The sequence below is a fragment of the Choloepus didactylus genome, chromosome 5 (assembly GCF_015220235.1).
Source record: "Choloepus didactylus isolate mChoDid1 chromosome 5, mChoDid1.pri, whole genome shotgun sequence".
Classification (NCBI taxonomy): Eukaryota; Metazoa; Chordata; class Mammalia; order Pilosa; family Megalonychidae; genus Choloepus; species Choloepus didactylus.
In genome coordinates this window covers 57,113,324-57,139,599 of record NC_051311.1, presented here as the reverse complement: position 1 = coordinate 57,139,599, position 26,276 = coordinate 57,113,324, and the positions used below count along the sequence as shown (strand labels likewise).

General features: G+C 41.3%; 1 protein-coding gene and 1 pseudogene across 1 annotated transcript; both read right to left on the bottom strand.

Annotated features, from left to right (window-relative positions):
- Positions 1-11,397: 11,397 nt before the first annotated feature.
- Positions 11,398-13,870, bottom strand: LOC119535305 (annotated as a pseudogene).
- A 7,611-nt stretch (positions 13,871-21,481) lies between these two features.
- On the bottom strand, positions 21,482-22,673 carry LOC119534880 (ras-related protein Rab-9A). The gene has a single exon (XM_037837432.1). The coding sequence runs from the start codon at positions 22,397-22,399 to the stop codon at positions 21,794-21,796; it is 606 nt and encodes a 201-aa protein (XP_037693360.1). The 5' UTR covers positions 22,400-22,673; the 3' UTR covers positions 21,482-21,793.
- Positions 22,674-26,276: the final 3,603 nt, after the last annotated feature.

The following is a 26,276-nucleotide window of genomic DNA, read 5'->3' as shown; positions in this document are numbered from 1 at the left end:
AATTTATGAGTTGTCCAGCTAAGGAAACAGCAAAATTCCAAATGATTCCTAAGACCTATTATGATATTTCAAAGACCTAATAAAATTCGTCTATTGATTTGAAAAAAAAAATTAAAGGGTGAAATCCAGACACATGTAACAATAGTAGATTATTACTAGTGAAAGTAATAATGATTAATATAATTGTGTAAGGCCTTCTGCTCTTAAGATTCCTTAAACTAATATATTTTGCTCCTTAATAAAAATAAATGTTTCGATCAACTATCTAGTATGTAAATTATTATGAACAATACAGGCAAATAGTGGATTCCTTTCTAGATCTTTATTTGGCTCCTCATTTCACCCAGATTGAAAGCTTCCCTGTCCATATAAGAAACGGAGGTGGGGACAAAGATTTCCCCTCTCCTTCCTTTGAAGACGGAATTTTAGGAGGCAATGGGTGTGATGGGAGATGCAGACCCTCGATCTCTATGGAAGAGTTTGCCTATTCTCCCTAGTATTCAAGGCTAGGATGATCCTAGTGAAGGTCTGCATTTTCCTTGGTCAGTTTATGGGCCCTTCCACTTGTAGGGTGGAAGTAGGGGGTGTAGAAAGTGAAAGGGCAAAGGGAAGCCCTCTTCCCAGTCCCATGTCTGTCACAGGTAAGGCAAAACACCCTAAGAAATATATGTCCTCCTTCCTTTGTACCCTTAAACCCACTTTCTGGGCTGTCAACGTAGCAGCTGTGTTAGCAGCTAGGGGACTGAGGTCTGTGGCTGTCATAAGCACAGGAGATAAGAGCCAGGCAATGGTTCTCAAAGATGATGATGCGATGGAAGATATGAAAACAGACACACACACACACATTTTTCTTTTCACAATAGGAACACACATGGCCAGCCTAAGAAGGCACTCTTTTGCCTGACATACTCTCCCCAACTCAAGTCAGCTATCTGGAGGGAAAGGGAAAAGAGCCACTCGAGGGTCTCAAAGCATGTAAAATGGAATCCGCTGTCCTTCTTTGGACCTGATAAGCAGGAGCAATTATCTAAAAGTGAGGAGGTAATTAAACTTTATCAGGTGAGAAAAGGAGTAATATTTAAAAACATCTATTTTTAAATAAGATTCCAATTTGTCTCCAGCCTAGAAACCACAGGCAAGAGAAACAGAAATTGCAATAGGGAGTAGCCAATGGGGAATAATTCTCATGGAACTTGAAGTTAAACTTCTTGGATGTTTTTATTCTTCTTCCACTTTTCTTATGCATTCCCTCATCCTTGTAATGCAATAAGGAAACTGCTACATGGGTTAAAAGTATAGTGATAACATAAAATGTGCCAAGTGGCAAGCTTAAATAAAGCTAAATCAAACCAAACCAAGTCAAGTCAATGTAGTTCAGCAAATGTGCACTGCACCCTGTGACAGTCACCATGGCCTCAAGGAATTTACAACCCAGCTTACAGCAAACATGTCAAGAGCTATCCCTGACATGGTGGGGCAAGAGCAATAGGGATGCAGAGGAGGGAGGATGGGAAAGCTTCACACGGGGGGTCCTATTTGTATTAGGTCTTGACGATGGGCTACATCATGCAGAGACTTTGGGGGCGGCAGTCTAAGAGAGATTTTCTGAGAGGCCCATGGCAAGGGAATGAGATATGAAAGGCTGAAAGCTTGATAAGAGACACACTGGACTGGAGAAACGCAAATGATACTACTTAAAATTTGAGACTGTGCTTTTAATACACCTTTTAATCTATTTAGAAGTATACAAAGATCTTCTTAGAACCAACAAAGTTTCAAGTCTTCCAGTTCAACGTCTCCCAGAAGCCATGGTGGCCCCAGTTATTCAGTCTCTGAATAGTTCTAGTGACAAAGATATCACTACTTCCCATGGCTAGAATATTCTCTATTATATTAAGCCAAACCATAATATTATTCTTTCTACAAGCAGTTCAAAATTTATAAACCACTTTAATATCTTCCTGAGTCTTCTCAAGGTTAAACAATTATAGTTAAAAATATCCATCCTGAGCTGTGACATAATTCTGAAGCTTATCATTGGTTCTTTCTGAATTGGTCCCATCATAGTTAATCAATGTCTCTTTTCAAATATGGCCTTCAGAATTGAAAATCATACTCCAGATATGGATAAAACAACAATCCAATGAATTCCCATAATCTAGAATCCATATCTCTATTAAAGTAGCCTTGGATTGTGTCTGCTGTTGGCTTGCTAATTAATCAATAGTTCCAGAATATTTTCATCAGAACTGCTGCCTGTTCATACTTCCCCAATCCTATGTTTGAACAGTTTCTTCTTTAAATTAAAATAGAAGGCTTTACATTTGAATTTGTTCAATTTCAAGTATTCAGTTTCAATTTGGCAGGATAATATTCCAAGAGATAATTTCAATTCTCATGTCTGTAACCTCTGACACCCCTAGTTTTATATCATCAGGGAATCATGTAATATTTACCTTCTAATCTTTTATTTTAAAAGGAATTAACAGGATGGACTAAGAAAAGTCCTGTGAGCTTCCAATAGAGACTTCCATCCATGTTGACATATAATCATGAATTAAAACCTTTTGCTGTTATTTTCCTCTTGCAGTATTTTGTACTAATGGCCTTTCACGCCTATGTGTCTTTTCCTCCACTGCCACCCAACTGCTGTCATGTGTTTTTCAGAGATTTTAAGACTCCTGCTGACCTTCAAGTCTTCATCTTCATCTACCTGATAAAAGCCATGTAGGAAAATTTGGCAACATGGTAATATTGCAACAGTTGATACAGTTTCTGCCATACCATGCTCTCTGTACCATGCCTACAGTTTTAGTGTTAGTCTTACAAAAAGAAAAAAGCCAGCTTTCTAAGCATAAAGAAATCTTTGGGCAAAGATGCTGTCTAGGAAGCATAGTCCTAGACCACAAAGAGTTAGATGAAGAAATTACAAGGCTAAGAGAAACGCTGCCCAGTATGAATCAAAGAAGCCTAAAGACTTTATACTTACGGTCAAGTGTTATGGATTGAACTGTATCCCCCAAAGGATATGTTGAAGCCTTAACTCCCAGTACCTCAGAATGTGAATTTATTTGGAAACACAATTGTTACAGATGCAATTAGGCAAGTTAATCCAGTATAACTGGTGTCCTTATAAAAAGAGAAAAATTGGACACAGACAGACAGAGCAGAGAACAGTATGTAAAAACAGAGACAAAGAACGCCGTGGATTGCTGGCAAGACACTGCCAAAGCCAGGAGAGAAGCAGGAAACATATTTTTCCCTATAGACTTCAGAACAAGCATGGCCCTGCTGACACCTTGATTTTGGACTGCTAGCCTCCAGGACTGTGTGACAATAAATTCCTGTTGCTTTAAACCACCCAGTTTATGGTACTTTGTTGTGGACATGCTATGAAACTATGACAGAAAGTGTTCCATTTTTCCTGGATATGATATTCTTGGGTTGATGAGACAAAAATGGCAAAATTAGAGCAGAGAAATTCAGGAAAGGGCTTGGAATGGGGTTCTTCAAATAAATGAAGATCTTCAAATAAAGTGTATAGTTGAAGAAGACAAAAAAGTTGTAACAGAGATGAAAGAAGAGCAAGTAACTTTTTGAGAAGTCTGTATGGTCCATGGACACGGTCACTTGCAACCAATTTAAAACCCACACTTGAAAATTGCACTTAAAGTTTATAAGATTTTAAAAATTAAAAATTAAAAAAACATAAAAACAACAAGGACTTCTGCTTTCAGCTAAGATGGAGTTAGAGTGACCAGACTTAACCTCCTGCTGGAAATAGCCAAACAACTGGACAAAATATATGAAAACACCAGTTGGTTTCTGCACACCAGGCAATGAGAACAGTGATACTTGAAAGATGAAGAGAAACAGAAGAGAGACTTACATTTGCTCAGCCTGGCTTCTTAAGAGAGTTTCTAGGCTACAGCACAGACAGGGGTAATCAAGGGGAGCCTTGGCAGACTCTTTGACTGAGGAGGCTCCCTGAGCTGACAGTCTGGGGAGAAAAAGGAAGTTAGTTTTAGGAGAGAGTGCGGGAGAGGAAGGAGCTGTAAAGAGAGAGAGAACCCTGGAGATCTGCAGAGGGTCCCTTCAAGTATTCAGCAGAGTACTGAACACCACTTTTTTGTGAGGCAACTACTCGAGACTGGGGAAAGAAACACCCAAAATCATTAAAGGAAATAATACCCAATGCTTACACAAGGCTGGTAATGGTCCCTATTCCCACCCGTCAGATTAGAAAACCCCATAATTCATAGGGCACCGGGTAGAGTGCCCTTGGAAGAGTTTTGTCTAAGCAGTGGAGAAAAATTAGACCTAGACGAAACACAGTTCTGATCCTGCCTAACCAATCTTAAAAACAAGACCTGAAAGGATAAAATTGTTTCCAGTGACCTTAGCTGCATGTCAGAACCAAGTTCAAGAAGATTAATAGAAATACAAAAATATCCAGCACCCAGTGAGGTAAAATTCGCAATGATTGATATCCAATAAAAAGATTATCAAGCATGCAAAGAAGCAAGAAAACTAACAAAGAGGAGAAAAATCATCAATAAATTAAATCTCACCCAGAACTTACACAGAAGGGAAAACTAACAGACAGGAACATTAACACAGTTTTCGTAACTAAATCTCATATGTTGAGTAGTAGCATGAAAGATATAAAAAGACCCAAATGAAACTTAGAAAGATGAAAACTACAATGTCTGTGATGAAAATTAGACTGTATGGGAATAATGGCAGGTTAGATGTTGCAGAAGAAAAGATTAGCAAAGTTGAAAATGTAGCAAAAGAAATTATCCAAAATAAAGCACAAAGAGAAAAAATAGTTTTAAAAATGAAGAGAGCATCAGTAACCAGCAGAACAACTTCATGTTACCTAATATATGTGTAATTTGGGGGGGGGGGGTATAAAAACTTTTTGAAGAAATAATGATCAAAATTTTCCAAATCTTATGAAAACTACAAATCCAAAGATTCAAGGGACTCAATTTACCCCAAGCACAAGAAAACATGAAGAACCACTACTTCATGGCACATCATGATCAAATTCCTCAAAACTAGTGATAAATAAAGACATTGTAAAGCCAGAGAAAAACAGACATCACATGCAGAGGAATAAAATATAAGGATGACAGCATATTCTCACTGGAAACAAGAAAGCAAGAAGAGAGTGGAACAACTTCTGTAAAGTACAGAAAGAAAAAAGCTGTCAACCTAGAATTTTATACTTGGAGAAAATTTCTTTTAAAATGAAGTCAAAAGACTTTTTTTCAGACATATGAACTGAAACAATTCATCACCAGGAGACTTGGAATAAAAGGAATGTTAAAGAAATTCTTTCAGGCAGAAGGAAAATGATACCAGTTGTAAAAGTATGGATCAACACAAAGGAATAAAGAGCACCCAAAATGGTAACTACATGGTAAATGTGCAGGATTTTTATCTTATTATTTAATCATTTTAAAAGATAATCCACTGTATAAACAAAAACAACAATGTAGTATAGGGTTTATAACATCAAAATTAAATGTATGACAAAAATAGCACAAAGGGTGAGAAATGTAAGAATACTATTAAGATATGTGAAGAGTACATCACTTAAGCTTGACTGTCATAGGTTAAAGATGTGTACTATAAATCCTTAAGCAACCACTAAAAAGTAAAACAAAGAGTTATATCTCACAAACAACATAAAATACAATCATTCAAGATGCCCAGTTGACCTGTATTTTATGCATGATTTTTCTGAAAATCTACAGTGTTTCTAAGGAAATAAAATCACAACCAGATACCACTACAAACCTTCCAGATTAGCAAAAATTAGACTGACATATCTAATGTTAGTGAGCAACAGGGAAAGCTAATTGGAGCAATCACTTTGGAAAACAATTTGGTGTTATCTAGTAAAGTTCAAGATATGCACATGTGCATCTCAGCAATTTCTGTCCTAGAGACACTCCTGCATATACATGTATATCCTGGTGCATATGTACACAAGAATGTTCATAGCAGCATTGATGGTAACAACAAAAACCTAGAAACAATAAAATGGCCATTAACAGCCTATTGGATAAATACCCGTTGCAGTATATTTATACAATGGAATACCAAACTGAAAATAGCATGAATGAACCACAGTTCATTCACGATCTCATCTTTCATGATCAAATAACAAGTTAGAAAATAATATATATATTCTTAACTAATGTAAATATGTTCTTAATTCCACTTTTCTTAGAGCCCCCAGAGGGTACCTTACTTACCTTATCACTGCTGGTTATGTCAATGTCCATAGGGAGCTTGCCAACTCCTAATGCTTCCCCAAACCACCCATCTTCAAGGAGTCAGAGCAAAGCTGGGTTTCATATTGAAGTGGGGAATCCTCTCCCACTTTATCTTCTACTTTGTCACCTGGATGCCAAAGCACCATTATTTGAGCCCCAAGTATTACAAAGTCTCTCACCAAAAGAACTTAAACTTTTACCCCTTGCTCCCTAGAGGAAGCAGTCCAACATGACAGGAGGCAGTTGGGGCTGGTGAGGGATATGCCATACTCTATTAGTCTGGTCTCCAGTTGTCCACGAGAACAAAATAAACAAGCTCTCCTCTCCTCTTCTTCAACTCAAAACAAAAAATCACTCACTCTTAGAATTGTTTTGTTTAAACTGAATTTGCCTGGGTAAGCTATTGTGCCAGTTTGAATGTATTATGTCCCCCAAAATGCCATTATCTTTGATGCAATCTTGTGTGGGCAGACGTATTAGTGTTGATTAGATTGTAATTCTTTGAGTGTTTCCATGGAGATGTGACCCACCCAACTGTAGGTGATAACTCTTATTGGATAATTTCCATGGAGGCATGGCCCCGCCCATTCAGCAGGAGCCTTGATTAGTTTACTGGAGCACTATATAAGCTCAGAGAGAAGGAGTGAGCTTGCTACAGCCAAAAGGGACACTTCGAAGAACGCACAGGAGCTGAGAGAGGAGCTGCAGCTTACAGAGCAACATTTTGGAAATGGCCTTTGAAAGCAGACTTTTGTTCTGGAGAAGCTAAGAGAGGACAAGTGCTCAAAGAACAACTAAGAGTGACATTTTTGAGGATCTGCAGCCTAGAGAGGAATGTCCTGGGAGAAAGCCATTTTGAAACCAGAACTTTGGAGCGGGTGCCAGCCACATGCCTTCCAGCTAACAGAGGTTTTCCGGACACCATTGGCCATCCTCCAGTGAAGGTACCTGATTGTTGATGACTTACCTTGGACACTTTGTGGCCTTAAGACTGTAACTTTGTAAACAAATAAACCTCTTTTATAAAAGCTGATCCATTTCTAGTGTTTTGCAAAAGGGCATCATTAGCAAACTGGAAAAGCTATCATACATATTATGTCTGGCTGGGCTTTTGGAAGCAAAACTCCTGAAGTAGTATAATATATATTTCTTTCTTCTGTTATTTTTGCTCAGAGTCTCAACTAAATATTCTCTGAGATTCGTAGATTTCTTGTTCAGGTGTACATTTTTCTATAATACCTAGTGTTACTTTTCTTTCAAATGTGTTTCCATATAGGAATGTATCAAATTTTATTTGTATTAAAATATCAAGTTCTCATTTCTATGTTTACTATATTCAATTATTTTTGAATCTTAGGTCATAAGTAGGTGACTAACTCATCCTAGTTTGTCTGGGATTTTACTGATTTAAAACAGAAAGTCCCATGATCTGGGAACCCTTCGGGGGCAAACAGAGTTGATGGGTCACTCTAGTAAATGTTACTCTTAAGGAATGATGCACATATTAACCCAAGAATTTTAGGCTCACCCCTCCTTTGCTGCTTTTTGTCACTTTTGTTTTCTTCAGTATATTCACTTTTACTAGTTCCTCCATAATTTTCCCCCTTCCTGTAAGAATTTTAAGGATCATAATCCAACTCACTTCTTTCTTTTTCTTTTTTTTTAAATTCAATTTTATTGAGATATATTCATATACATACAATCATCCATGGTGCACAGTCAGATGTTCACATTTCTATCATATAGTTGTGCGTTCATCACCACAATCAATTTTTGAACATTAGCAAACCAGAACAGTACCATAAAACTCCTAGAAGATAATGTAGGGAAACATTTTCAAGACCTAGTACTGGGAGGTCGCTTCTTAGACCTTACACCTAACGCACAAGCAACAAAAGAAAAAATAGATAATGGGAACTCCTCAGAATTAAAAACCTCTGTACCTCAAAGGAATTTGTCAAAAAGGTAAAATGGCAGCCGACTCAAAGGCAGAAATGGAAACCATGTATCTGGGAAGAGACTGATATCTTGTATATATACAGACACTTTTCCAGATGATCTTTAAAGGCCTTACAGAAGGAGACAGGGAAGGTGATAGCAAAACATACATGTCACTCTTTCGACAGCAGAAGTACCTGAGGTAGATACAACCTGTGCCTTTAAATAAAACCTCTGCTTCTTTATGGACACAGGCTGTGTCTAAATTTCAGTATAGCATTTCCATGGCTCTGTTAATCACCCCTGACTTTTTAATGTTCATTTTATGGGCTAGAACGAGTACACCATGTTCAAAGTCATGTTCACAGGCAAGCATAGTACATTATGTGTAAGAACAGCTTTTCTCCCCTACCTCCAAGTGGCTGCACCCAGAGAAGTTGAGAGTTCTTCAAAGGGAAGGCAGAGTGATCCAGCATTTAGAGCACTGACTTATAGCCAGACCTCTCTCCTGGATGGCCCCAAGACTGGTTGAAGTAGTACCTTGTCACTGGGGATTTAACTGTTGGCTGGGTGTGAAGAGACATCTTGGGAGGGGCTTTCTGTTGCCAGGATGCCAGATGCTGATGGAAACCTCATGACACCCCTGGAAGTTCTGACTGCAAACTCAAGAGGAAGACTGGCTCAGTATGACATTAGTGAGACATTATCCTGCAAAGCCCTCTGTACTGAGGGGTTAGGGAAAAGGAAGAGAATTCCTTCCTCCGCTGCAGCTTCCCTCTGTGGTCCATCGAAGTGGGCAACAGCTCTCCTGGAAGCTAATCCTCAAGTCAAATTAGGCTTAATCTGAAAAAGCTGAACACAGAGTTTCTTATCATCTGAAAACTGAAAAACAGTTAAGGGAAAACCGAGTCAAGGGATCAAAGCGATTGTGTGCTTATTGCAGAATAAAAAGCAACTCATTTTCTTTCCTTCAGTGAAGTAAGCAAATAACCATTGCAGCATATTTCTATAATTCTAACATCTTTCTTTAACTATACCACACAAATTATCTGAATGCGACTAGTTTAGGGTTTCAGATAGAAATTGCTCTATCTTTATACTAATACCATGATAAATATATCAGTGTAAATAAGTTAGGGTCTTGGGAAGAAATTGCTTATAGACAATTTGATGTAGTGAGGATTCTGAGAAAGCCTGGTCTGCACATTTATAGAAGGGACCCAGGTTGGGGATCCCAGGAACCTCTTTTCATCTCCTGGAAGAAGCCATAGGAGTGTATTGGAAGGAATGAAGTTATTTCAGGATATTTGTTTTTCCCATTGCTTTGCTTTATTTGTTTGGAAATGTTTTTTGTTTGTTTGATAAATAAAGTAATTGAAAAAAAAAGTGTCTGTGGTCTCATTCTCCCCTATGTATACTATGACAATTGTATTCATTCATTTATGAGTTAATTAATTTATTCATCAAACAGCTATTGACTATCTACATTGTGGAAGAAACTGTGCGTCAAGAACATGAAGATACACAAATCTTGGTTCCTGCCCTTAGGAAGCTTCCAGGTGAGTGGATGAGAGTAGAAGCTTATACAATTTACTATGGTGGTCTGAGTAAAACATTAAAGAAACACAAGGAGTTAATGGTTAACGCCTAGATTCTGTCTGGAGAGGTTGAAAAGAGCTTCACAATGGAGGGGAAGTGTGAGCTAGAGGATCTCATCAGGAAAGGAAAGTGAAGACCATTGTCAAAATGGGGCTCCTCACCCATTTCGCCCTGGGCAATCTCTGACCTCAAAACCCTGACAGCATCCCTTGCTCCCCATTTCTCTTGCTCAGAGGACTTTTCTATCCCTAAACATGCCAAAATGACATTTTTTTGAGACTCTATAAAGCAGACGACTTTGTTCATTCATTCAACAGGAATCTGCAAGTACTGTATGCATGGCACTGGCGCAGGCCGTCTGGAGAAAACAAAGAAACTAATAAGGCACAGTCCCTGTGCAAGAAGAGCTTGCAGCCATGTTAGAGACTATTTAATGCAGTGCAAAGTTACAGTGTGAATCACAGAAACAAAAACCATAGCTTGGGTTCACCAGGCGTGTGTGGGTTTTCCGTATTTTATGTGATAAAGTACTGAATTTCACATATTACAAACATAACTTTCTAATCTTTTCTCTAATTTTCTTGAGGAAAGTAAGCTTAACTTTTTTATAAGAAATGGACAAAAGCTTGTTAGACTCTGAAATCCAAAGACTGGAGTTGCTGTGCTGATGGCAATGCACACCAATGTCAAGTAACCAGCCATCTCTGATGCCATATCAATAATTCAGTGTCAATGACATCAGTCATTTTCTAAATCTATATTTTCCTAAGAGCCTTCTATCATCACCATGACCGTAGTTTTGATGGCACTGTATTAGATCTTATTTTTAATTCGAAATACTTGTTGAGTGCCTATTCTAGGCCCAGCATGTTCCTAGGTGGGAAAATTCAAAAGTAGAGGACATAGGAAAAGGCAAACACCCTTGGGGTGTTGTGGTGGCTTGGAGCTATAGTATCCCAGAAAAATATGTTCTTAACCTTAATCAATTCCTGTGAGTGTGAACCCATTGTTACTAGGACCTTTTGATGTGGTTCTTTCAGTTAAGGTGTGGCCCAACTCAATCACAATGGGTCTTAATCCTATTACTGGGGTCCTTTATTAGTAGAATGAAATTCAGACAGATGGGGAGAAAGTCATGGGAAGCAAGAAGCTGAAGGTCAATGGAACCTGGAAAAGAAGGGACAGTCTCCATGTGCATCGCCATTTGACAGAGTATCCCAGGACCAAGGATCACTGGAAGTCAGCTCCAGAATGCCAGTCTTTGAGAAGAAATCATCGCCTTGATGAATCCTTGACTTTGGACTTCTTCTAGCCTCAAAACCATGGTTATAAATTCCCATTGTTTAAGCCAACACATTGTATGGTATTTGCTTAAGCAGCTAAGGGAACTGAGATAGATGGGTAACTTACTTAGCACCCTTTCCTAGTATATAATGCCTTCAAATCAAGCCTTCTCTCTAGTTGTGATAATAGAACCACCTTACCTCTCAAACCTTCTCTACCAATTCATTCTCAGGAGCTTAGATGTACTGAAAATGGTATTTCATGGATCCATAGATCATTTTATGGCTCAATGTGCATAGGCTTTCAATGGCTGAAATACAAAGAAGGAAGTAGAGGGTCCTCAGGGACTGGGTCTGGGCTTGGGGGGTCTCAAACAATGAGGTGAGCAGTGGAGAGGAAGGAGTGGAGGAAGCTACAGATTAAGGCAGGCCCTGTTGATATAATGTGTTCATGTTATAATTATTTTTGAGCACAGAGAAAACATGAAAGTGCCTAGTGTCAGTGAACATGGACACAGAGTAAGAGTAAAAAAAGAAAAGAAAATTCTAGAAAGTGCACCATCTTACTAATTCCTCCAGGTCTAGCTCTAGAAGAAGCCCTGGTTATTGGTTCCTTCCCTTCTCCTGCTTGCACTTCCCTAAAGCAGGGAATTCACACAGTAAATTTCTTCTTATCTTACTCTATTTCCCTTTACCTATCAGAAAGAGAGAAGGAAATTAAGGTAAAGAATAAAGGTAGTGCTGAGGGGAATGAGGTTTAAAAAAAAAAAAGCCTGGAGAGGAGTCTGCAGGCCCTTGCCTCGTTATCTGTTTTCTGAAAGCACAGTGTGTCCGCACCCTGTGGGACTGTTCCGTTCCATGGCACCTTCAGAAAGGCTGTGAGGTTTTTTTCCAGGTCAGCACAATAAATTCAGGGTAGCCTTTCTTCCCAAAGGGCCTCTCAAAACCCACAGGTACAGGCACCCATTTCCAAGTATCCATCTAAAGGTCCTGGGTTTCTCTCACCAAAACAACTGAAGCTACTATTCAAAATCCTTTATTCTGGAGAGGCTCAGGGCAATTACCCCCATGGTGCATTTGCTTATTGTTTTCTTTCTCTGCAAGCTGAGAGCAACTTCCCTGCCCAGATGGAAGGATTTGAACAGGGAGGAGAGTAATTCTGGATACAGATTCCTCTTCAAAGAGGCCTTAAGCACACACAGAGAAGCCTGAGGTCTAAAGCACACTCCCTGTTGTGATATATTTATATGTTTCTAAATTCTGTCTTATTTTTTTTCATTGTTTCAAGGAACTAACTACAAAATGCAAAAAAGTAAAGCAATTGTTTTATACTCAGAAACCACTATAAGTGTGTGTAATATTTATGTGTGTATATATATACAGAGAGAGAGAGCACGAAACAGTGAGAGTGAGCATATATTTATGAAAACCAACTCTGGACTGCGGACTGTGGAAATTAATAAGTTTTTCATCTCTTTGGGGCATCTCGCCTTTATTTCCCCTGCTCAGCAGTCATCCAAAGCCTATGCAGCAGGATGGTTGGAAACACACTCACTGCCCTTCTCTGGCTAAGCGTGAAACCAGCAGCTCTCTCTTCTTCACAGTGGTGTGGAGTGTGAGAGCAGGATGTGGTGAGGGAGGTGGGGGACAGGGAACAGGGTAGGTTTCTGGGTGGCAAGTGTGTCAGGAAGAGGTGGTTTACACCAGTGCTTCTCAAACTCCAATGCAAATGGACTCACCTGCAGCCCTTGATAAAATGCAGATTCTGATTTGGTGGGTCTGGGGTCTGATATTCTGCAATTCTAACAAGCTCTTATGTGATGCCGATGCTGCCTGTCCTCCCCTTACTTGAGAAACAAAAAAGGGACACAGAAGAGGAAGCTGTGAGGAACATTGCCTTGATCTAGCGCTGGTCCTGGGTTTGAGTTCCAGATTGTGTTCTAAATGTCTTTTCATTTTATATGCGTAAGTAGACTTTGTTAAAGTCATTCCCCTTTTCCCAGGAAGGAAAACGACCACTACCTTAGAGCAAATTTTGTTTTAGATTTTTCTGGAAAGCTGAGTGGATAGGTATGTGCTACCCCCTGCTGGTCTTGGTCTGACTGCACAACCTGCCCCAGCTCTGGATTTGGTGCTGGAGTTTTCAGATCACACCTGTAATTGCTGGTTCTGTTCTAGTACAGAAAAAGGATTAGATTAATTCCTCCAGCCTTATAGGTGTGTCTGTTACAAACTTCTAGATATCTTCTGAGTGCCACCACTGGTTACTTTTGCAGAGCTACTTTTAAGGAGTGTGTTACTTCTGTAAAGGGCATTCATGACTGTTTAGTAGTGGGTGGTGGGTATATCAGAATTTCTTTGGAGTTTTTTCAAAAGACATGTATAGTTGAGACAAGAGAGAACATATATGATGAAAAAGTATTTCAAGCTATTTTTGGGGGGGGGTGAGGTTACATAAATTAACCCACTTATAGGTTAGTGATGTTTCAGATTGTGGAGCGTCTACTGGTCTTTTCCTCAGTCTCTTGATTGCAGACTTCACTGTGACTGCAGAGGTTGAGGTGGGGTCCAGGCACCACCAGCTACTGTCTTCATGTAGGAACCACAGTACCAGCTCCTCATAGCTCATCTCTTCATTTTAGTCTTGCCACAGAAGGAGCAAGAGTACTTGCTGTGCAGGCTGATTTCAATTTTCTTCACCATTTCCCCAAGGGTCCTGTGTTTACCAATGATTCTGACCTTCCTGGTGCATTTTGCCATGGTGCTGGAAACTAGCTCCGAGCCCAGAGAGCCTAGCTGTTCTGATAGGCGCCCCTTTCTCTCTGTTGAGAACCACCACAGTATTGTCATTTTAGATATGGAGAAACTGAGGCTCAGACAGACTAAGTGATAGGTTGTGCTGAGAGTGGAAAAGCTGGGACTAGAATCTAAGCCATGTCATACAAGTCACATATGATTGCCAGGTCATGGTAAATCCCACCTCACTCTGCTTGAGGAGGTGGTGATGTTTGTTAAGACAAGGATGGGTGACTTCTGCCCAATACGTCAATTTGGCAAAGGTAGCTTCTTGGACTGAAGGAGAGGAGAGAGAATAGAGCAGCCTTTCTGTTATTTTTAATAGAAGTATGATGAGTATAACCCAACTGTGGCTGTCTGCAGGGTCACTTTGTTAAGTCCAGTGCTGGTAATGGCCACAGAGAAACCCTGGAACTAGAAGTTGAAACTTGGAGACTTTTCTTTAAATGTTACTATGAACACTAGGGAGAGAATGAATAACGAATAGTGCCTCTCAGCTCCCCTCTCCCACCACCAAATAAACAAATCATGTTTGGGGGCACGAGCTCCAGTTGAAAAATTAGGAGATGTTTCCTTGACCCTTTGAAAGTAATGAAAGCAGTATCTGTTTTGGATGTTATGTGAAAGTTCTTGGGGTGACTAGACACATGAACAGAGATAGCCAGAGCAGCTGGGGATGCACTAAAGGACAGCTTTGTCAGATCAAAAGGGCCTGGTGAGGAGGGTGGGGGGTGGGGAGAATGAAGGCAGCGGAGGGGCCCATGGCTTACCTAACCTAGGCTCCTGCGAGGGTCAGTGGAGGGAGGGAGAAGAAAAAGTATGGGTCCTGGGCTCTTGGTTTTACTGTGACCCAGAGGGGGAGAAGTAGGGCTTTCCCACATCTGCTGGAGATTGGCAGCTTTAAACTCGATGGCACAAAAAAGCCGAAGTGGCAAGGACCATTTGCATAAGCTAAGGGCAGCTCTTATCATCCAAGTCATATACTTGCCTTACTAGTAAATTATGTGGTGCAAAAGGGCAGAAGCACCAAAGGTTATTTGGAGAAGTTGAGGGTAGCTCTTAACCTCCAAACCATATGGAGGTACAGGCTTTACTAGTTGCTGTTATACCTAGGGCAGGGCTAACTGGGGTGGCCACTCAAGTTATGACTAAGGCCACTTATGACTAAGCTGGGCAAGATGACAAGAAACCAAATAAAATTTCTTTTATGCCATTACAATCCACACTGTGATGCCTTGGCATCATTTTTCTAGATGGCTATAGCCAGAGTAGTTGAAATACTTAAGGACATATTTAAGCTATTTATTATGGTTCAAATGGTCAGTCTAAATGAGGGCATTATGATCATAATTAAAACTAGTTCTATGACTAGTAATTGGGAGGACTGGAGAGCCAGTCTCTCCAAGTAGTGGGGCTTAGCCATGGGAAGAGTTTCCAGGAAGGCTTTCAGATAGCGAAGGTTTGGGGGGAATTACATATTTTAACAAACATGTTGGAGATGTTATTAATAATGTGCATCTATTGTTGCATCTTTTGTAAATTGCATTGGACTTGCTCCCTAGTTTTTGATGTACATGCAACAGGCCATGCTGGTCATAGAGGAGACACCCCCTTCCTTAGCCAGCAGATAATCCAGCTAGTCTATTATCAACAACCATTTGAGTTAGGGAGCTACCGTGTTACATGAGGCCCAGGGTCTGGGTACCAGTTTCATATGCTGGGCTATTGTGACTGGTAACTGTTGATTGGCCTGAAGGATATCTGTTGTAGGGATGTGGCTACTGTTTTCCTTTAGGTACCACCTGGGCCTGCTTGGCAGCAGTTGGCAATCTCTGTGGTATGTAATTCCAGGTCTAAGTCTCAAGGTGATAACCAGTACTGTAAGGCCTAACTCCAACTCCTGTGGTGGATTCGACCAGCGGCAAAGTCCTCTCCAGGAATGAGGTCATGGGCTGGGGTGATGGCGTCTGAGGAGGTGATTGCTGGGGGCCAACCCAGGATGGACATCCCTCCCAAGTAGCAATCCATGAAGAATGAATTTTGTCATGGACTCTTAAATACCATTGGACAGCTCTAGTCATGATATCTCTGTAGGTTTTGTAAAATGGTTGTCATCACAGAGCTCCATGACTTTTAAGGGGTCATATAGGATGCACCTAGCAAAAACTTTGGCTGCATGTTCCCATGAGGCAGCCCCCTGCACTTTCCTCCACAGGAAGAATATGCTTTGTCCCACACTTATATGCCAGTTGGGTGCTAATGTTTTGTAGGCTTTCTTTGCAGTCTAAACTCTTGTCTTAGAATAGTGTGTCCAGCAGGACATTTAGGGGACATTTAGAGGATAATGAGCCATTGCAGGTTTGATTTGATTATACTTGTGAGGTCACTGCTGTATGAGATTCTTATTTAGGTTATGCCTGGGTCAAGAATCATTTATGCATTGGTGCCAGTAGATTCGTTTGCTACATAGGTTGGATAGCTTTGGGTCATCAGCCATGCTTGGTGGCAATGCTGGGCACAGTTGGTTGAGGAGTGCCCGACAGCAATCTCTTCTGTCCCATCCTTAGGTACAATTTTAGGATTGGCCGAATAGTGTCTAAACATTCCTGGATCTGCATACTGAGGCCTTGGAGGTCAGCAGGGAAGCCTATGACCCTGGCAGTCAGCAAAAACACTAAAACCTAGAGCCAGGGTGAACACTGACATTGCACCAGTTGATGAGGATCAGCTTCTGAAGCTGCTTCTTGCATCATGACAGCCATATCTGGTGGTGTTCTCCCCTTGCTGAGGGATTGTATAATGTGTCTCTCAGGACTTACTCTATGACTGGTGTTTTCCAGCCTGGTTGTTCTACCTTGTACGGTAACAGGTACCCATGGCAGGGTAAAAGCAGGTCACTTTTTGATATAACTGGCATCCACCAGACATAGCTTTTCTTAACCTCTAAAGGTGAACCAGTCTGTTCTGCTGCTTGGTATGGGAGCTATAATTTCCACTTCCTAATGGATCTGGCAGTGATAGGAAGTGGATTCATGTAATTAACATGACAATGGGAAAGGGAATGTGACCCCATCCATGGCAGCGTTTGGTTTTGGAGCACAAGTCACAGCCTTTAATAACTATCTTGGCCAGTGAGGGGCCTAGAAGTAATTTCTTTTATGTGCCCACTCCACCAGGGCCGAGGAGCCTCGGAGGCCTGAGGTACTGTGGGCCCAGATTACCAGTTGGTAGGGGAAGCTTGGGGGGCCTGAGTGGGCAGTCTCTAAGGGACTTGCTGGTATTGTGTGTAGGGATGAATTTTAGGTAGTTTATTGGTAGTGTCATTGAACAGTGACCCCAATGTGGCGAATTAAGCATGTGAGGCTGAGAACTCTTTTCAAATTCTCTACAAGAGCCTTTTTTTTTTTAAATGAGAAAATTATGTGTTTCCATTGGTCTGACTACCCTGCCAGCTCTCTGGCCACTGCCTAAGAATCAGTGAAGATTTGGAGCTTGGTCAAGTGGCAGCTCAGAGCATCCTGGAGTGCTGGAGGGCTTTCAGCTCTGCCAACTGTGCAGTCTCCCAACAGCTGTCTTGGGTAGGTGGGGTGTTTGAGGCCTGGGATATGCCATGGCCCTCCAGCAAGCTGTGTTGTCTACAATGATAGCGTTGCCATTGGTGAGATATACCGACTCCCTTTCCATGGCAGACAGTTGGTCTCACGGGGCTCCCCACTTGGCCAGAGGAGGGGGCAATGGGGATGCTACTGCTAGCATCTCAAGATCTTTAGGCAAGGAGCTGAGCATGGGGAAGCCACATCCTCCTGTAATTTGGAAAGACCCTGTGTGTCAGGTTCAGCCCTCTCCTGTAGGTACCATTTCCATTTTACCAGCAAGGTTTCAGTGGCTGTGCTGAACTCCTGATGGGAAATTTCTCTCACCTATGGCATTATGGGACTTTGTATGCATGGGCTGACCAGTTGTAGCCCTGGAAGCACTTCCGTTTTTAGAAGCAGCCAGGATTTGCCATGCTTGATCCAAGGACTCCAAGGGGCATATTTAGAGGGAGCCAAGGCCTCTGATCTAAAATCTACTCCCAGTGTGACAAGGGACATGGCATGCGAAATGGCCTATTGTGCCATTTCTAAGGCATATTGTTGGGATTGTCCCCAGTAGAAAGCAGCAGATGTAGATGTGATTTTGTATATGGGCTGTAATGAGAGTGAGATGTGTGGGATGTGTTACCTCCAGAACATGAATGATTCTAAGTCTGTGTGTGTCTTAGTGTCTGAGGTGGGCTTGGGTTTGATGGTGATGGGAATTTGTCTGCCCTTAGAGGGCCAGATGATGCCCAGGACTTTGACAGAGTTTGATGGCCCTTGTATTTAATGGAGTGCTACTGTCCAGCCTCAGTTTTGTAAATGATTTGTGAGTGTGGCTAGGTCCTCTTGCAGGCCCTCTTTAGAGTCACCCCCTAATCTTATGTTATCTATATATTGCCAGGATTAAGCAGATTTTTTGAAAGAGTATTTGTTAAGGTTCTCCTGGTAATGGAAAAGATTTTTCTTTAAATTTTTTTTTTTTTGCTATTAGCACTGAGTAAAATATGTTGGCCAAGTCAGTCACAGCAAAACAATTAGCCATGCTCCTGTGTATATATTTTATTAATTGGATGATGTTAGGAATAGGAGCTTTGATTGGTAGGACTTGTGCATCAAGGTTGATATAACTGATGGTTGATTGTCCTTCATTGGTGGAAACTTTAAGAACTGGCCAACAAGGGCTATTGTATGGGGGGATGGTAGATATAATGAATGACTCCTTTGACAAGGAGATCTTGGATTATCGGCTGAAGCCCCACAGCATCTTGTTCTAGGCGATATTGCAGCTTTTAGCACTTTGATTGGCAGGGGCAATTCCACAGGGGTCCCATTTGGCATGGCCTACCAAAGGAGCCAAAGATTTGAGCTTATTTCAGGGGACATGCTGAAGCATAAATACCTATAGTGGGGAAAGGAATAGCAAAAGGTACCACCACTAGGGGTAGCTGTTTAATAAGAATTGTTCCAACAGTCACAACTCCCAAGAGAGCAGGGAACTGGGCCTTTGACATTCCAGAAGTAGCAGGCCAGGGCTCTCCAGTGGCCCCTGGTAGGATGGTCGCCTGGGCCTGATAAGCCAGGATCTGTGACTCTGATGTGAGTCCCCCTTACATCCTGCCAATGGCCCCAGTCTGTCCACAGCCTCTGGCTAGTATCAGCCTTGCCAATAAGGCTGAGTGAGGCTGCCTGGTAATTTGAGGGAAGGGGACTCCCAGGAAGGAAATTTTCCACTCAGTGTCAAAGGGGGAGCTTCCTCAGAGTTGGAGCTGAACTCAGGGTCTCTTTTGTCTGAATGCTCAAAACAATGCTATGCCCATTGCCTTATCTTAGTATTTTTAAGTATCAATTGGGCCTTATTAATTGTTCACCAGTGACATCTGCTTTGGCCACTGGTATAGACAGGTACATATATTTATACACATACATATATGTATATATGTATGTGTATATATATATATATATTTTTTTTTTAAGTCAACAGGGGGAAGGGTATGTTATAGGTCATTCCAGCACATGTAAACTCCCAAAACTTCAGTCTGTATGGGGTCCTAGAGTTTAGCAATCATCCCCAATTAGATATATGGTTTAAGACCTTAGAATTTAAGATTTGGTAATACTGCTTTCAGCTTGATCTTCAGTTTCAGGGATAATCGTAATATCATCAATATAATGTTTTAGAACATGGCCCAGTTAGATTATATGTAGGTCTCACCTCAACAGATAGTGAAAATATGTGGGAGAGTTTGAGGTAATATGGTAAATGTATATTGGTGGTCATTCCACACAAATACAAGTTGATTCTCCTTGGTGATTGATATTAAGAAAAATGCATTAGACAGATTAATTGCAGAGTACCAGTCACCTTTAGCTTGTTGCATCAGTTGAATAGTCTGGACCATATCAGGGACTGGTGAGGCTATTGGGAATACTGTTCTATTGTTTCTCCTATGGTCTACTGTTCCGGTTTGCTAATGCTGCCGTCATGCAAAATACCAGAAATGGATTGGCTTTTATAAAGGGGGTTTATTTGGCAGAAATTTACAGTTCTACAACCATAAAAGTGTCCAAACCAAGGCATAAAAATGAGTATACCTTCACTGGAGAAAGAACATTGGTATCCAGAAAACCTGTTAGCTGGGAAGGCACGTGGCTGGTGTTTGCTTGCTCCCAGTTTGCATTTCAAATGGTGTTTTCCAAAATGTATAAGCATCAGTCAATGTCAGGGGTCTGCAAGTCCAAACATCTCTGAGCTAAGCCAGCAAACATCTGGGTCTGTGCCAGAGTTTTTAAAGGACTCCAGTAAACTGATCAAGACCCATGCTGAATGGGTGCGGCCGTGCCTCCATGGAAACAATCTAATCAAAAGTTTCACCTATAGTTGGGTGAGTTACATCTCCATTGAAACAATCTAATCCCAATATCCCACAAGATTGGATTAAAGATCATGGATTTTGGTTGGGGACATAATATATCCAAACCGGCACATCTACTGTTGGTATCCTTGAAATATCAGCCTTCCTTATTGAACACATTGTGCTATTACACATTGAGTTTGTGGACACCAATATCCATGCAACTAACATTTCCTTAATTAGTGAAGTAATTTCTTGTTGCCTTCTGATATTGTTTCAAATTTACTATTTGCATTGACTTAGGTAGCCCTAAAGGCTCCCATTTTGGATGTCCAAGAATACTGTACAAAAAGTGATCTACAAGTTATTTCTGTTTTTCTTTTTACCCAGGAAACTTCCATTCAGAGATTATATCCATACCAACTATATATTAAGGTAAGGGAAAAGCCACCACAGTATATATATTTTTTATCATACACTCCAATTTTTAACCAGATTTTAATCTTTATTCCTTCCCCATAGCATCCCATGTCCCCCTGAATTAAATCTATCACCTCCAAGGGGCTCATTAGCAGGCTGAAGCAGTAATGTGCATGGGGCTCCTTCATCCAATAGGCCTAAAAGAGTTTTTTCCCCTCCATCCTAGCCTTTTTTTATCCTCATCTTTGTAAAAGGCTTTGGGTCTCCTACTGGGGGTTGGGGCAAGGGACCCTGGCCTTCATGTCAGTCTTCTTCCTCTATCATTGCCTTAATATTAAAAGTGGGTATTTTTGCCTCTGATGCTTGAGGCTCATTGGAACCTTTTTCTTTCTGGAATTTCTCTAAGCTCAGATACATTGAGCATATCTTGTCTTGAGATTTTTACATTCTGGGAAGATTGAGTAGAGGCAGTTGTGGGTATAGAATCATTGTGTCCTATAAAATTCCATCAAGCTTTTGGTGGAGGCTCCATCAATTTCTCCTCTTTTGATGCCTTTTTTTTTTTTTTTTTTTTTTTTTTGCATTAGATTTTAGTCTTTAATATCTAACATTATTGCTTTAGGAAACTTTTTCCCTGAACCAAGAATGGAATGCTAATTACATAAAAATATACACATACAAAAAGTAGCTCCCCATTTTCCTGGAAAAAACCACCCAACTTCTAGAATATTCAAGTTTTTTGTTTTAATTATAATTAAAGTCTTGGTAACTTCACTTATTAGCTCTGTATCTTACATATTTAAATTAAAGAAACATTATTAGACAATTTTACAATTTGTAAATGTCAGGTGCTAGATTCCTCCCAGAGTGAATGTGTCCCTTCACCCACCCACTAAGGAAGCAGCAATATACATTAGTTTCATTTTAGTAGTAGAAGACACATTGTTGCAAACCCTAATTCTCCTATCCACCCTTATATTTAATTTGTGTGTATGTGTGAGTTGGTTAGAATGCACCAGCAATCTCCGGAACAATCAACAGCAAGATGAGTTAGGCTTGGGCTTTCGGTGCAGATTGACCGTGTCTGTCTGAATCAAGTGATCTGACTTATCCTCAGTAGCAAGAACTCTTCGAACTGCTTCCTCAAAGGCTGCTGCGACATTAGTGGCATCTTTCGCACTTGTTTCGAAGTAAGGATAGTTGCCGTTGTCCCTGCACCAGGCTTGGGCTTCTTCTGCAGACACTTGCCGTTCACTTATGTCAACCTTGTTACCCAAAATCACAAAAGGAAAGCTGTCAGGCTCTTTCACATCTGCATAATAGATAAATTCTTTCTTCCAGTTACTCAAGTTCTGGAAACTTTGAGAATCATCAACACTAAAAGTAAGCAGGCAACAGTCAGAACCTCTGTAAAAAGGCGTCCTCAGGCTTCTGAATCGCTCTTGACCAGCTGTGTCCCAAATCTGCATGGTAACAAAATGTCCATCCACCTCCAAATCTTTGTTTAAAAATTCCACACCTATTGTGTGGAAGAGCTGGGTATCAAATTTATTAGTTACATATCTGTTCACAAGAGAACTCTTCCCAACGCCACCATCTCCAAGGAGAATTACTTTAAAAAGCGATGATTTTCCTGCCATTGTTTATCACAAGACCTTTGATTCCAGAACCCTCGCGGCCACTCGGAGGACACCCCGGGCGCTCCGGGCCGGCCCGTCTGGGGGCGCTGGGGAAACAGAGAGGATCCGGGAGGGGGCGAGAGGCGCGACTCTGCTGCCGGGCTGGAGCTCCAGCTGCTCCCATCCAGCTCCCGGGGAACAACATGGCGACCGGGCAGGGCGGGGCGCGGGAGGCGGGGCCTCGAGGTCGCCCCGCCCCCACCCTCTCCCGGTCCTGTCCCGCTGTCCTAGCTAAATCCCGGTTTTCCTTCGGATGGGCTGCTCCTGGTGTCGCCCGGCTTGCGCTCGGACGAGAGAGGACACAAAACAATACTTGGTCCAAATTGCAGCACACAGTCCACAGGGTCACTAAGGAGATGCCACCTGAAAATCGTATGTCATAGCCATAGTCAGGGGTGATAGGAAAGGGATTTGTATGTGCAATTGCTAATACCAAGCAGTTATTAAGTGCTTTTATAGGATTATTGTATGTTGCCTTGAAGCACATCTTGCGAACTCCCAGAGCTTTCAAAAAAAGGGTTTGATGAAGGTCCTACAAGTGATTCTTAGGCTGTTCCAAAATACAAGCCAGGTAATATGGATGTCTGTGTGTGGCTTACAGTCAGCGCCTTAATATCCACCATGGGTCAGCTGTGGTTCCATTACATGTCATCTTCCGTCTAGACTCAAGCTGATAAACTGAGCTAATGAAGCAGCCTCCGTCTGATATTGTAGGTCTCCTGGACTCTGAAGACAGGCCGCTGGCGTCCGGGACACCTCCATCTCATGGGAAGACACACGGCTGGAGTCTGCTGGGCCTTTGCTCCCGGGTTTCGTGGCTTTCAGCTTTTGGTTCCTGTGCCTTCATCTGAGCTTCTGTGGGTCCTCCCTTAGCTTCTCCAGGACTTTTCTCTATGAGCATCTCTTAATTTCATCTCTCTTAAAGGACAGTTCACGGGCTGAAGAGAAAGCGGTTTCTGGCGCCACCCCCACAGCGCCCGGAGCCCTCGCCGCGGGGAGAGGAGCGAAGTCACAAAGGGCTCCGGGGGGCGCCATTTTTGAAGAGGCCGGCGGTGCTGCACGAGCCCTTTTCCCGAGAAGCGAAGGCAGAGCCCGGCGCCTTCCGAGGTTCCCGCGTCTCGCTTTGATGCCATTTTTAATTAACCTCTAAAGAGGGCCTGAATATGATTGGGCCTAAATTAGTGCCCCCTTTCATATTTTGATTTCCCTTTCTTTTGTAAAGCCCTAACCATTTCATTATTTTAAGTGCCACATGAGAAATCTGGGATAAGAGATCTGAAACTGCCTCTTTTATATCCTACTGAGGTTCCAAAGTCAGTCACATAGGGTGTGCATGCTGCCAGGGTGCCTGTCATCAAAGAGCATCTCATTAGGGAGCTTGTTTATGCTGATACATAGCTGGTCCAAGACTGCCTTCACCTGCAGCATTTCTGCAGCTTCAGTAGGCACTGACCATTTACAGGACAAGGGAGGGACAGAGCAATTGTCCTTCTCTGTGTAAGTCTGACCGGACATCTCCCTTAACTAATTCAGTTAAGCTAGAGGCTCCCCTCCGAGCTACCCATGCAAGGGGAGCAGACAACTGAGAGCTCCAACATTTCCCTTCACTCAGCAGTGTTCAAGGTCAGAGATGCTGCTCCTTGATCTAAAATCCTCAGGAGTCCTTTTAATAAGAGCGCACTAGAGAGCTGCTTATGGTGATATACAAAATGACCCAACTTTTTTTCACTGAATAACCCCTTACTTCCATGGCGTCTTGCCCTCCATCATCCAATTGAATTCTGTTTAGTTGTAATTGGTCTCACAGGTGTAGCCCACTTAGCAACATTTACAGTGATCCAAAGTCCTCTGGTTGGAGCTTCACCTGCTGACTGAATAGGTAGAAGCTCGGTCCAATGAAATTCATCTTACCCAGTAGGGTGAGGAATTGCCATTCAGAGATTATATCCATACCAATTATATATTAAGGTAAGGGAAACACCACCACAGTATATATATTTTTTCATACTCTCCCATTTTTAACCAGACTTTAATCTTTATTCCTTCCCCATAGCATCCCATCCCATGTCCCCCTAAATTAAATCTATCACTTCCGAGGGGCTCATTAGCAGGCTGAAGCAGTAATGTGTACGGGGCTCCTTCATCCAATAGGCCTAAAAGAGTTTTTTGCTAGTGCTGAAAGCAACAACCACAGAACTGAATTTTTAGCCAACTAGCCAAAAGAGGATACATAGTTTTCTTTTAATCCACTTTGTTAACTCCTGAGGTTCAGGTTCTAGTGTTCCCATAGTCTGCTGGAGTTTTACTATCAGTAATCAATTTCAAAGTCTATGCTACTTCAAACCAGGGGTGGTTTGGCCTCCACCCTGGCATCACTAGTTTACTTTCACCCCCTTCATCGGATACGTATTTCTGCTTTCTAAACAAAGCCTTAGCCACAATTTTAGTAAAGAATGAGCTGCGGCGTCAGCTAAACAATTCCACTTCTGACTTCAATTGGACTACAGTGACAGATAGGGTTCAAATGCTAAGACTCGCAGGATCCAAATCTACAGCTTTCTGTAGGAATAGGATACAATATAAAAACAGCATTAAAGTAAGAATAAGCATCATAACCAAAGGGTTTCTCACTGCGAAGAGTCTGGAGAGGTCAGGTTTTATTCTGTAAGTGCTATGCAAAGACACATGTTCTCTCTTGGATCAGGAACCACCAACCTATGTATAGAATACCTTGGAATGGGGGCCAAAACGCGGTCTCAGGCAGTGTTTCTTATGCCTTAATGATTGTGTCAGCATTGTCTTGCTACATAACATTCCTAAAGGCAGAGTCCTCTGGGAGTTTAGGATGATGCAAATCATCAGTTTCACTGGTGTCAATAAATAGTGCTGACAAGCTGGTACAAATTCCCCGAAAACTCCTCAGACTCATGGTTACAAAGCAACATCATTAATCATTGTTTCAAGCCTTGTGCTATGCAAGCACATTGATTATTTTAGTAAAACAGCTCAGGCTAATTCCAGGCCTGCAGGAGTGAACTCTCATAGCCCAATGGATACATAACTAATTTTTTTAAATCTCCATTTGTCTCATTTAGAGACACATTACCAAAGAAATTTTACTGATCTTTAACAATTTATCAAAATTAAAATGTTTCTGTTTTTAAAAATCATTTTTCTACTAATATTAATTCTCATACTTTGGAAGAAAAATATTCTAACCTTTAGAACTTTCTGGTCACAGAAAATGGAACAAATTAAAAATTTTTAATTTATGTATATATTTTATGGCAGAGAAATATGATAGAGTAATAAAAGTACTTAAAGGATAAACATTTACTACATTAGGATAAACTTCTGTGAGGGCAGTATGACAGAAGTATAAGTTGAAGAAGAAAAAGGAAAGATGTATAGTTTCTGAATGCTAAAGAAAATCTTACATTTAAAAAGCCAGAGTTTAATTTTAAACTGTCAATATTTGCAAAATGTTGGAGTCATATTCTTTGCAACTATTTGAAAATTATGTATTTTTCAGCGATTTTATTTAATAAAATTATTAGATGTCAACATAAAGGATATGAGTAGGTACACAGTTTTTCCAAATTCTTTTGGGGCACATGAGCAAAAAATTGGAAACGCACCCAGATTTATCAAGAGAGCTATCAACAATTTTCACAGCAGCATTTTTTTTCAAAATAACTAGAAGAGAAGGAAAATTTTTAAATGTGTAAACACAGTAGGTGTGGCAGTGGGCCCAGCCTTCCCGCCATCTTCCCCACCAGCATGTTCTGCTGCCCGAGAGGTTGGCCACAACCATGACTGATAATTGGAGGCACGTCTG

Coding starts and splice junctions, on each gene's coding strand:
- LOC119534880 (XM_037837432.1), bottom strand. CDS start 22,399: ATGGCAGGAAAATCATCGCTTTTTAAAGTAATTCTCCTTGGAGATGGT.